At 48.2% G+C, this 12,187-nt stretch overlaps 1 protein-coding gene across 1 annotated transcript in view; it reads left to right on the top strand.

Annotated features, from left to right (window-relative positions):
* GIMAP8 (GTPase, IMAP family member 8) overlaps positions 1–8,163 on the top strand; it is an 18,592-nt gene extending 10,429 nt beyond the window's left edge. The window contains 4 exon segments of the mRNA XM_059395975.1: positions 1,219–1,319; positions 1,321–1,603; positions 1,606–1,727; positions 8,128–8,163. Coding sequence (XP_059251958.1) covers positions 1,219–1,319; positions 1,321–1,603; positions 1,606–1,727; positions 8,128–8,163 — 542 coding nt within the window.
* The last annotated feature ends 4,024 nt before the right edge of the window (positions 8,164–12,187 follow it).

The following is a 12,187-nucleotide window of genomic DNA, read 5'->3' as shown; positions in this document are numbered from 1 at the left end:
GGCTCAAGAAGCGGAGACATGCAGGGAGGTCCGGAGAGTCTGTGTGGAGAAAGCCCCGTTTGTAATGGACTTTGGAGAGTGGGCAGGGTTCGGGCGGCTGGCAGAAAGCTGGGAGACACCTCAGGGAAAACTCCAGCAGGGCCCCTACCCCTCGAGGGGCCGGCCAAGGGAGCAGCCCTGATGGACACGGAGGGTTCACACCTCTACAGGACATGGGACGGCCATCATAGACCCGATCATGGAGGTCTTTGAGAACCACCCGCTCTGAGGGTGTGGAAGCAGGGACTGAAATCCGTGACAAATGTGAGACTGTTGGAAGATGGATCTAGAATCCTGTAAGCATAACTATGAGACGGTGGGTTCAGGATACGCAATGCAATAATTTGCCCTAGAAGAGCACGGGGTAGGCTTTCCTTCCTCTCTGTTGTAAGGTGAATATGGGTACATCGGCCAAGAACGTATGATGGAGAGAACAGTGAAAAGGCCAGTGCAGAAGAGAAAGACCACAGTACAGGTGGAGAGTCATAAGGAGCCCCCACGAGCTCCCACTGCCAGGTCTCTAGCATCTGTCATTCAATTTTTAGGGACATCTGTTCTCCATCATTACCACACAAAACAGCGTGAGTGTGTGTTTGTTATTATAACCACGAAGTGCCTTTTGACGCATCAGTGAAAAACACAATTCAGTTTAATGTGGTTTTAATGAGAAATGAATCTTTGGTGATCCAAATGAAGGAACGAGGAATCTGTCAATGGTATATGTAGTTGCTTTTTCACGAACAGTCAATTCCGTGGAGCAATTTCTCCAACGCAGCAAGGAGATTGTGCGGCAGGTAGCATTCGTCGGCAATAGGAAGACATCATTGCAGCAGGAACAGAAGACCAAGGGATGAGATCTGGAGTCTAGACGGTGGGAAGTAAAGGCAGGGTCCCTCACAAGGTGCCAGGGAGTCAGAGAAGTTACCAGAAGGAGGGGGTGAATTCAGAGGTAGGAACAGTGCCAGGTCGTGGGTGTGCACAGGGCAGAGATGGTGGTCCAAGTCATGCTTCTCATGCCCAGAGCGCGTGTCCGGAACCATGCTTGGGGAGAGAGCTGCTGCGTCAGAGGGTGGCCCGAGTGCTCTCCGAGCATCCTCTGCCATGGCATCTGGCAGCGCTTTGAAAACTGCCCCCAGATCAGCCCGTGGTCATCCATATTTCCTGCTTTCTTTTCAACAGAGACCCTGAGCACTGTGCTAGTGGGGAGGAGCGGCACTGGGAAGAGCGCCACCGGGAACACCATCCTTGGGGACCTCGACTTCCACAGGGGATGACCTCGTTGTGCCAGAGCAGCAAGAGGATGGGGGCAGGCTGCAGATGGTGGTTGTGGACACGCCTTCACTCTACCTGACGACCAGTGCGGAGGGAGGTCTGTCCCAGCTGGAGGAGGAGGTCAGAGGCTGTTTGTCCTGTTGTGAAGAAGGGAACAAGGTTCTGGTCCTGGTGTTCCAGCTGGGATGGTTCACTCAGGAGGACAAAAGGGCAGTGAAGGACTTGGAGAGCATTTTCGGAGAGGAAGTACACAACGTGCTGTTCACTTGGAAGGAAGATCTTGAGTCAGGGGACCTGAAGAGTATGTGCAGAACACAGATAACAAAACTCTTAAGAACATCATTAAAAGGTGTGTGGGGGAGGGCCGAGTCTGTGCTTCTAATAACAGAGAAATGGGCCAAACCAGGGAAAACCAGGCAACAGATCTTCTGGAAATGGCTGATAAGCTGATAAAGAGCCACGGAGGGCAGGGGGTCCCCACGAATGGGAGAAAGTCAGCAAAATCATTAAAAATGCCCAGGAAGGGGACACCTGGGTGACTTAGTGGGTTAAAGCCTCTGCCTTCAGCTCAGGTCATGATCTCAGGGTCCTGGGATCAAGCCCCGCATCGGGCTCTCTGCTCGGTGGGGAGCCTGCTTCCCCCTGCCCCTCTGCCTGCCTCTCTGCCTACTTGTGATCTCCGTCTGTCAAATAAATAAATAAAATCTTTTTTAAGAAATGCCCAGGGAAAGCACAAGCCCACAGATTTACTGAAGAATTTGAAGGAGATTTTATCGTAGGCAGCAGACGTGCGTGGGGGTCTCTCTAAGGTAGAGCCACCCTCACTTGGGGATGGAACGCGGTAGGGCTGGTGGGGTGGGGGAAGGCTCCAGGACCCTGGCAGGCACGTGCAGCTCAGCCCATGTTGCTTCAGCTCTTTGTGGGTAAACAAATCATCAGGTTCCTCTCTAAAGGAGAAAGAAGAAATTAGGTGGGGGAATTCTAGAAAGAGGCTTCAGAGATTCGGTGATTTTGAGGGTCAGAATTAAGTCACATGAATCACCTCACCTGCGTCCGTAAAGTGGCTTCAGGACAGACAATGTGACCAAGGCCAAGGCCAGCCTGGGGTCAAATACAGAAACCTGCCCAAGGACGGGGGGATGCAGATCCAGACAACTCCTGGCATGGCAGAATGGAGAAGCTGGACTCCCCCACCCCACCAGCCCTACCGCGTTCCGTCCCCAAGTGAGGGTGGCTCTACCTTAGAGAGACCCCCACGCACGTCTGCTGCCTACGATAAAATCTCCTTCAAATTCTTCAGTAAATCTGTGGGCTTGTGCTTTCCCTGGGCATTTCTTAAAAAAGATTTTATTTATTTATTTGACAGACGGAGATCACAAGTAGGCAGAGAGGCAGGCAGAGGGGCAGGGGGAAGCAGGCTCCCCACCGAGCAGAGAGCCCGATGCGGGGCTTGATCCCAGGACCCTCCTCGAGCCCCTGCTACACCCCCTCCCCCAAGATGACTCAGGGCCAGCAGGTTCCTTTCCTCACCAAGGGGCTGTTCCTTAGTGCTCCCTTCTTTCCAGGCCTGAATGGAAAGTGGGACCCTGTCAACTCTTCTTTCTTGTCCCTTAGGAAATAAACATGAGTCTGGGAGGTTTCAAAAGACTTTATTGCTAATCCTCGCCGTGAAATAGAGCAGGACAAAACTCAGACACATGGTGAAATTGCCAAGATTAGCCAATATTGCAGATTTCCAGAATTCTTTTTTTTTTTTTAAGATTTTATTTATTTATTTGACAGACAGAGATCACAAGCAGGCAGAGAAGCAGGCGGGGGGCGGGGGGGGGGGGAAGCAGGCTCCCCGCTGAGCAGAGAGCCCGGTGTGGGGCTCGATCCCAGGACTCTGGGATCATGACCTGAGCTGAAGGCAGAGGCTTTAACCCACTGAGCCACCTAGGTGCCTCAACTTCCAGAATTCTAAGTAGGCGTCTAGATTGCCTCTAGAAAAGTTTATTGAAAATTCCTTTGTCCTGGGTGATGGACATTGGAGAGAGTATGTGTTGTAGTGAGCACTGGGTGTTGTATGAGACTCAGGAATCACTAACCTGTACCCCTAAGACAAATAATACATTCTATGTTGATTAATTGAATTTAACTAACTAAACTTTTTAGAAAAGAAAACTCCTTTGCACTTTTCTCTTTTTTTAATCCCCAAGGGTTAGAAATTAGGGTAAAGTTCAGAGAGCTCAAAGAATAATGTCTTGAACACATTAAGGGCTTATTGAGTCTCACGTCAGGAAGTCCACGGGGAGGGAGTGTGAGGCCGCTGTGGCCTCCACGCTTCCAGCTGCTTCTTGGGTCTGAGATGGGGGTATCCCGCTGAGGCTGAGCGGACAATGGTGAGGGCTGCTTCGTGTGGGCAGTAAGCAAGGGGAGAACTGTGGGGTCTGCCCCCAGGTAAGCGGTCGGATGTTATCACCGTGAACTGTTCTGTGTATGCTTTGAGAACAGGATCTGTCATCTGCTATTGCTTTTTGAAGGTATCAGCTGCCCTCAAGTTTAACCTCTTCATCAGAGCCCGGACTGTCGCCATTAATACTGTTGTACTCTCCCTAACCCTGTATGTGACAAGTTCTGGAAAATGTGTGTATAAATACATTCATTTGAATGAAATAATGAAGGTGAATTATTCAATAAATTCACGTCCTCCTGGTTGCTATTTTTCTGACTTGGGGGAAGAGCCCGCCGCCATGGAGAGGCAATGCAGATGTTTATAGACACCTCGATTTTGGGGAGGTTTTTGTGTCTTTGGTGCATGAGGACCTTCGGAGTGAGTGACAGCTCAGGAACCCCGCAGTCCAGGCATTTCAGTTTAGCAGGACAAATATGTTAGAACCAGGAGCATGGGAGCAATAAAGTCTAGAAGGCATTTTGTGCCTCTTCCCAGAACTTCCCTTTTGTTGGAAGGCAGGCACAGAGCCCAGGGCACTACCCGTGGCATTGGGAGCTGCATTAGGTGACGGATGTGTGGGCTAAGCCGTGGGACATCTTCTCCCAGCTGGGACCTAACATCCATCTCCCCTTTCCTTTAGGACCACATTAGAGGGGTGGGACATTATGTTGGTTCCCCTGGGGGGCACCTGCTGGGAGTTAGGAGTACAAGAGGTTTCTCTGGGGGCAGGGGACAAGGTAATAGCTGTTAAAGGCTGAAGAGGAAGCAGAACGGGGCTGAGAGCTTTCCTACTGTGATGCAGATCTGACACTTGCCCAAGGAAAGTGGGCAGGCGCTGCTTGATGGGGAGAGCAGCACCCTGGACCAGCCGGGGCCACCTAAATAGGGAGTTCTAGGGCAAAGACTGGTGCATAGCGACAGCGTTCTGCAAGGACAGACACTGGCGGCTCCTGGTGCTCAGCCCTGGGCTGGGGGCTGCCTGGGAAGGGCATGGCTTTGGCCCAGAAGCTGAAGTAGGTCCTGAAAGGGTTGCAGCTGGAGGCTGCCGGCTAATTGTCCTCCTTGGAGCAGAGTGAAGTTTTCCTTCTTTTCTTTTTTCAATGCTGCATGTTAGATCCCCGGAAGTTACTCATCTTATAGCCGGGAGTTCGCACCCTTGGACTAAAACCTCCCACCCCCTACCTCTCCAACCAGCTCCCAACAACCACCATCCTACTCTGTTTCTTCAAGTTGGACTTTTTTTTAGATTCCACGTGTAAGTGAGATCATAGAGTGTTCGTCTGTCTGACTGATTTCACTGAGCGTAATGCCCTCAAGATCCATCCATCCTGTGACAAAGGACAGGATTTCCTTTTCTTTTTTTTAAATGGCTGAAGAATATCCCATTGTCTCTATACACTAGGCTTTCTTCATCCACTCGTCTGTGGACAGGCACTGAGGTTGCTTCCACATCTTGGCTTTGTGAATAACGCGCAGTGAACATGGCGGGGACGGGGTGTGCAGAATTCCTTCAAGATCCTGATTGGCTTTTCTTTGGCTATTCACCCAGAAGTGGGACTGACGGATCACGTGGTAGTTCCCTTTTTAATTTCTTTCTTTTTTCAAAGATTTTATTCTGAAGTCATCTCTACACCCAACATGGAGCTCGAACTCATATCCCAGTTACTAAGAGTCGCGAGCCCCACTGATGGAGCCAGCCAGGCAGCCCTATTTTTAATTTCTTGAGGAACTCCTATACTGTTTGCTTCAGTGGCTCCACAAATTTACGTCCCCGCCACAGTGTGTAGAGTTCCCTTTTCTTCACTTCCTCGTGGACACCAGTTATCGCTTGTCCCTTTGATAACAGCCATTCTCACACATGTGAGGTGGTATCTCATTGTGGTTTTGATTTGCATTTCCCTGGTGATCAGGGACATTGAGCATCTTTTCATGTATCTGCTGGCCATTTGTATGTCTTCTTTGGAAAAATATTGTTTCAGGACCTTTGTCCATGTTTTAATCAGATTGCTTTTTGTTGGTGTGTGGGTTGAATTGTATGAGTTCCTCATAAACTTTGGATAGTAACTTCTCAGATATATCGTAAGCAAATATTTTCTCCCATTCTGTATGTCACTTTCTCATTTTGTTAATTGCTTCTTTGGCTGTGCCAAAGCTTTCTACTTTAATATTATCCCACTTGTCTGTTTACTTTAGTTGTTTGTGCCAAAAAAATTATTCCCCTGACCAGGATCAGGGAGTATTTCCCTGAGCTCTCGTCCAGTGGTTTTACCATTCTGGGTCACGAATTTAAATCTTTAATTCACTTTGAGTTAATTTTTGAATAATATGAGAGTCTAATTTCATTCTTTTGCATGCAGATATGTGGTATCCCAACACCATTTACTGAAGAGATGATCATTTCCCCATTGATTCTTGGCTTCCTTGTCAAAGATTACTTGACTAAATTTTCTTTTTTTTTAAATTTTAAAATATTTTATTTATTTGTCAGAAAGAGAGAGAGAGAGAGAGAGCATAAGCAGGGGGTGCGGCAGACAGAGGGAGAAGCAGACTCCCTGCTGAGTCAGGAGCCCGATGCAGGACTCAATCCCAGGACCCTGGGATCATGACCTGAGCCAAAGGAAGACACTTAACCAACTGACCCATCCAGGCATCCCTTGACTAAATTTTCTTGAAGGGAGAACCTTCGAGAGTGGTGCACCTTCGTAGCTGTCACACCTGGCTGGCATGCTCCCTGCAGAGCCTTTTGTTCATATGTTTTCAGAGATCAGCTCCTGCAGGTTTCCACTGGGCCTCTCTTCCTGTGAGACAACTACAAGAGGAAGATTTCTAGGATGACCTGTGGCCCTTGTCACTGCATTCAACCTTGGGCTGCGTGCAACTCACAGTCTTCCTCCTCCACTGTCCCTTCTCATTTCCCTTGCCTTGGCTTTCATTTCTGTTTCTGTCTGTGTGACCCACAGTCTGGTTCCTACGGATCTGAGACCCTGGTAAGGTGCTAAGAGTCTCTCAAACATATGTGCCTTAGCAAGACCACTAAAGGCAGGCCATGAGTTGCTCATCCTGCCCATTCAGTGAGGTATATAGTGGGCTGGCTCCCAGATGGGAATGACCTTGCCCCACAGGGTAGGTTTGGCAATCTCTAGAGACATTTTTGGTTGTCACAACAGGGGGTTGCTACTGGCATGTAGTAAGCGGGGGCCAGAGAAGCTGTTAAATGTCCTACACTACACAGGACAGTCTGCCTAACCAAAGATGATCGGGCCCCATCCGCCAGTAGGACGCAGACGAGAGACCCTGATGGAGAGATCAAGGTGGCGTATTGAAGGATGTCCAGATGTTCCAGCTGTCTCTGGAGTAGACAGTGGGAGAAGTAACTTCTAAGGAGGTGGTTTTTCCCTATTCACAGTGTTTCCATTGCCCGAATGCCCTGCACATGTACCTATTTGTCACATGGGGTCATCCGATGTCCCTAGCCTCCCCCCAAGCCTCTCCTTCCTCATGGGGACCCCTTTCACTTCCTCTTCTCGCTCTTCCTGCCCTGGGAAAGACCTTGTGCAGACGGTGGCATGTGTGGTGAGTTTCACTTCCAGAGTGAAAAAAAAAAAAAAAAGTGTGCTGATGACGAAGATAGAAAATCTGGGAAAAAACTCATCTTCCTATCGTATCATTACAACGGTTAGTGCCATGGACCCATGGGCCCAGCTTTCCCCGTTGCTACGTGACGCTTCTCCCCAGCAGACAGAGACATCAGCACAGCTCACCCTCCAGTTTTCCAGGAGGGACAACGAGATGCTAACAAGGAGCCTTCGTGGTTATAATTCTTGCATTTATTTCTGAGAACAGACACAAGATGTGCTTACCAGATGGGTGTGAGATCTACCTGTGAACAACATGATACTTCAGCTACAAACATTTCCTGTTTTCCTCTTCTTATCTAACCCCGTCTTCGTAAATGCTAGTGGGTGCTTAAAGTGAGGTCATTTACATCATGAATGTTTTCCTAGAGTTCACTCTTCCTGCTTAAGCGGTCCTCCAGAGCCCCTGCAAGTTCTTGCTTGTTTTCCTCAGGTGTATTTCTGAGGTTCCCCAAAGGATGAATTATATAAGCTCCTGAAAATGTCTGTGACCTGCCACGTGGTACTTGCCTTGCTTTTCTTCTTTTCCTGATATGAATCCTCTGCTGAGTAACTGCCTGGAAGGCCCTGTTATCATCAGGCATGATTTTCAGACTTACTGGTCACCAAGTCTTCAGGTTCTCAATATTGCCATGTCTACTGGGGACTGGAACATCCGCCAAACACCTCCGGTGTTTCTTCTGGGCAACGAGGTTCTTGTGGGCACCACTGCTGACTCCGCTGGCGACTCACCCCCTTTCTCCCCAGGTTACCTACATTGGAAACAGTGACACACTCCACTGAGGCCCACGCCAAGAACTGGACTTAGACAAAAATCCTCAACAAAATACTAGCAAATTGAATACAACAACTTATAAAAAGAAGTGTAGACCATGAGAAGTAAGGACCATCTAGAAATATGTATACCTGGGATTTAACCCTTGGGAATACAAGATTGGTTCAATGCGTAAATATCCATCAGTGTGTTTTATCACATTAATAGAATGAAGGACATGATTATCTCAATAGGTACAGATAAAACATTTGACAAGAGCCAAACCCATGTATGATGAAACACTCAATAAACTAGGAAGAAATACAATCATGGTGTACTTCACAACTGTCCAAATTCCTTGGTAGTTTAAGCAAAGATGTTTATTCTATGGCCTCCATGTAACTCTCCGCTCACAATTCTTACTCTTATGGTCACACCCCAGGGTCCTGTCCTCCTGCCGCAGCCCTCCTCTCCTCCCCAGACACACACGCATGCTGTGGATGGCCGCTCCAACTCATCACTTAGATTTAAGATCCATCTTATATCTCATATGCGAGAAGCCCAACACGGGGCTTGAACCCACTATCCTGAGACCAAGACCTGAGCTGAGATGAAGAGTCGGACACTTAACCAACTGATTCATCCAGGTGTCCTACATCTCATATTCTTTTCTTTTCTTTTTTTTTTTCCCAAAGATTTTATTTATTTATTTGACAGAGAGAGAGATCACAAGTAGGCAGAGAGGCAGGCAGAGAGAGAGGAGGAAGCAGACTCCCCGCTGAGCAGAGAGACCGATGTGGGGCTCGATCTCAGGACCCTGAGATCATGACCTGAGCAGAAGGCAGAGGCTTAACCCACTGAGCCACCCAGGCGTCCCCCACACCTCATATTCTTGAGTAAAGTTTTCTGACCGAGCCAAGGCTGACTTAAGCGCCTCTCCTGTTTCATTCCGTGACATTCTCTGCATACCCAGACCCACGGCTTCCTATTTCTTGCCTCTATATCTAAGTACATTATAAAATCCTCGGTGACAGGAACTCCTTATTGTTAAGTCACATTCCAGCACTTGATATGTCCAAGGCCTACAGTTTTTAATTTGTCACTCAGACGTCAGTCAGCTTTGCCCCACTCCTTGGTGAATGGTTACATTTGGTCCAGCCTGTCATTGCATAATGCGTGAGGGCTCCAGTGCCCCCTGCTATTTCTGAGTTCCCCTCACTTCTCCCTCAGCCTTTTCTGTTTCCTCATTTCTATGAAATTATGCACTGTTTCTGTTTCAGGCTATGCCCCCTGAAAGCCGAAAACGCAGTGTTAGTGTTTCTTTTTAAAAAACTGTCTTCGAACACAATTATTCATACTCAGATTTTTCTTTCTGTTTTTAACTCAAGGAACTGTACTGGGCTGTGCCGAGTACAAGAGTGAGCTCCCGGCCTTCCTCTCTCATTCTGATCGCTCCCTTCGCTTTGCTCTCCTCCCTTTAAAAAAAAAATTTTTAAGATGCTTTTACTAATGTATATGAGATCCTGTCCCTTCCTGGACAACAATGGCATTTCTCTTCCAGTCTGCCAAGCTTTGATGAACAAAAGCCCCTCACTAGTACCCTCCCCCAACCCAGCAACCCTGTCCTGCATTATACTGAATGGTAGGAAAAGTCAATCTATTTATTTATTTTTAAAAGATTTTATTTATTATTTATTTAACAGACAGAGATCACAAGTAAGCAGAGAGGCAGGCAGAGAGAGTGGGGGAAGCAGGCTCCCTGCTGAGCAGAGAGCCCCATGCAGGGCTCAATCCCAGGACCCTGGGAACATGACCTGAGCCTAAGGCAGAGGCTTTATCCCACTGAGCCACCCAGACGCCCTGGAAAAGTCAATTTAATAAACTTAATTTAAAATTAAAAAATTTCCCACATATTCAGAATATTGGATAAAGTTTAGGCAAACATCGAGTGTGGACCCAAAAATGTGCAGGGAGCGCCATCCAGTTCAGCAGAAGACACCTTTGCACTGATTCTTGCCTCCCGCTCGTTTGCTATGAACAGTGAAAAGACTCGGCTCAGCTCTTGCAGAGGGGTGTCTCTCTTGGAAGCTTCTCCAGCTGTGCTTGTTTCTGGCTGTTTGCTCGTCTCTGCCAGTTATTTGGCTCTTGTGATGTGGGCTGAGAGATGTTTTATGCTATGGTCTTGCTTTGCGGCTTTTGACCTCATTCTTCCTTTGCCTTTTCGGAGCGGTTTTCCGTAAGGGGTCATTACTTGGCTCTCGTGGTTTCACGTTCTGGGCGTCTTCTCGTGCAGGTGGACCGCAAGGACTTGTTTTGTCAGCTGGGGTCCTGAAAGTCAGTCCCACGTTGGCTCTTCACTAGGGACTTTGCTTAGAACTGCTTGAGAAGTTACTGATTTCACCGGAGATACTATGTCCGAAGCTTTCTGCTAAGAACGCAGCCGTATTTCTGCGTTTGATGGCCCGGTGCTCTTGCGCAGGAAGGCACTTGTATAATGCAAAATCTTGCGTCCATTCTTAGTACACAGCCGCTATGCTGTGCTCCTTCCTCATCGAGGCCCCAAGCAAACTTTGTAACATTAGAGGCTACTGGTGAACTGAAGGACTCAGACGGTGGTTCTAGGTCTGGTACACACGGGGGCCTGGTATATGCTATCTAAGCTCTCCGGCCTCAGGGTCCGCTCTTGTCAAAAAATCAGTTTTCTGTGTTGGAGAGAGCTGGAGTCCCTGACATCCCGGGAATGGACGGAGGAGGCTGTCACCGGTGCCCCAGGGATGTGAGCCGCGGTGTGCCCGGCATCCTGGAAGGCCTGTTCTCACACGGCCTGGAAGGTGTCTGCCCAGACCAGGCAGCCACTCTCAGATGTTTTACCAAGGGGCTTAATGACACAGTTGAGCTGATCATGCCCAGAGGTTGGCCAAGCCGGCACACGGGCAGAGGGGGACCATTCGTCCATTCTTGAGCAAAGTCATCTCCGCGCAAGGTGAAAAGGAGTGAGTGTTGGACACATACTCAGTAGGGAAAATATTCTCCCCTCTTCTCTTCAACGTCAAAGGAGGTTGGCTGGGGGCACCTGGGTGGCTCAGTGGGTTGGGCCGCTGCCTTCGGCTCAGGTCATGATCTCAGGGTCCGGGGATCGAGTCCCACATCGGGCTCTCTGCTCAGCAGGGAGCCTGCTTCCCTTCCCCCTCTCTCTCTGCCTACTTGTGATCTCTCTCTCTCTTTCTCTGTTGAATAAATAAATAAATAAATCTTTTAAAAAGAAAAAAAAAAAAAGGAGGTTGGCTTTGGCAATGGGTAGAAAAAAAGAGGAAATCAGTTTTTACCACTTACTTTTCCATCCTTCGTGACAGAGTCTTGAGTGTCTTCCAAACGCAGCAAAGTCCCTTTCCAGCCTTAGACTTTGACACGGGAGGGACATACATCAATAAGGGCTTTGCTCAGGTTCCGTGATGGTTTAGGGAGTCGTGAAGCTGCTAGCACAGAGAAGAAGACATTTCTGGTACCTTCTATGACTGATTACTGGCTGGATTTCATTGTGGCCGGAGAATGCACTCCACAGAGTTTCAACTTTCTTGTATTCGTTGAGATTTGTCTTGTAGCCCAGGATGTGGTCCGTCCAGGCCTGTGTTGGGTGTGTACCCGAAAAGGATGTGTCCGCTCTGCTTGTTTCAATCAATATCAGTAGGATCCTGCTGATTGATGGTTTTATGGGGCCAATTCTCCTCGAACCTTGCTCATTTCTCATCGCTGCTCTGTCAGGGGTTGAGAAAGGGATCTGGAGTCTCTGAACAGAATTGTGGATGCATCAATTTTTCTTTCCATTCTTTCAGTTTTTGCTTCACGTGTTCCACCATTCTGTTTTTGGAAACAACACGTTTAGGATTGCTTTATTTCTTGATGGGCTGACCTTTTCATCATTGTCTAATGTCCATCCCTGGTTTTGGTAATTTTCTTTGTTCTGAAGGAGACTTTATTTGATACTAATATGGCCACTCTTTCTCTCCTTCGCATGTTTAATATTTGCACAATTTATCTTTTCTCATCCTTTTA

This window comes from Mustela nigripes, chromosome 4 (assembly GCF_022355385.1).
Source record: "Mustela nigripes isolate SB6536 chromosome 4, MUSNIG.SB6536, whole genome shotgun sequence".
NCBI lineage: Eukaryota > Metazoa > Chordata > Mammalia > Carnivora > Mustelidae > Mustela > Mustela nigripes.
Note: the sequence above shows the minus strand (reverse complement) of the source record. Positions and strands in the feature narration are given on the sequence as shown.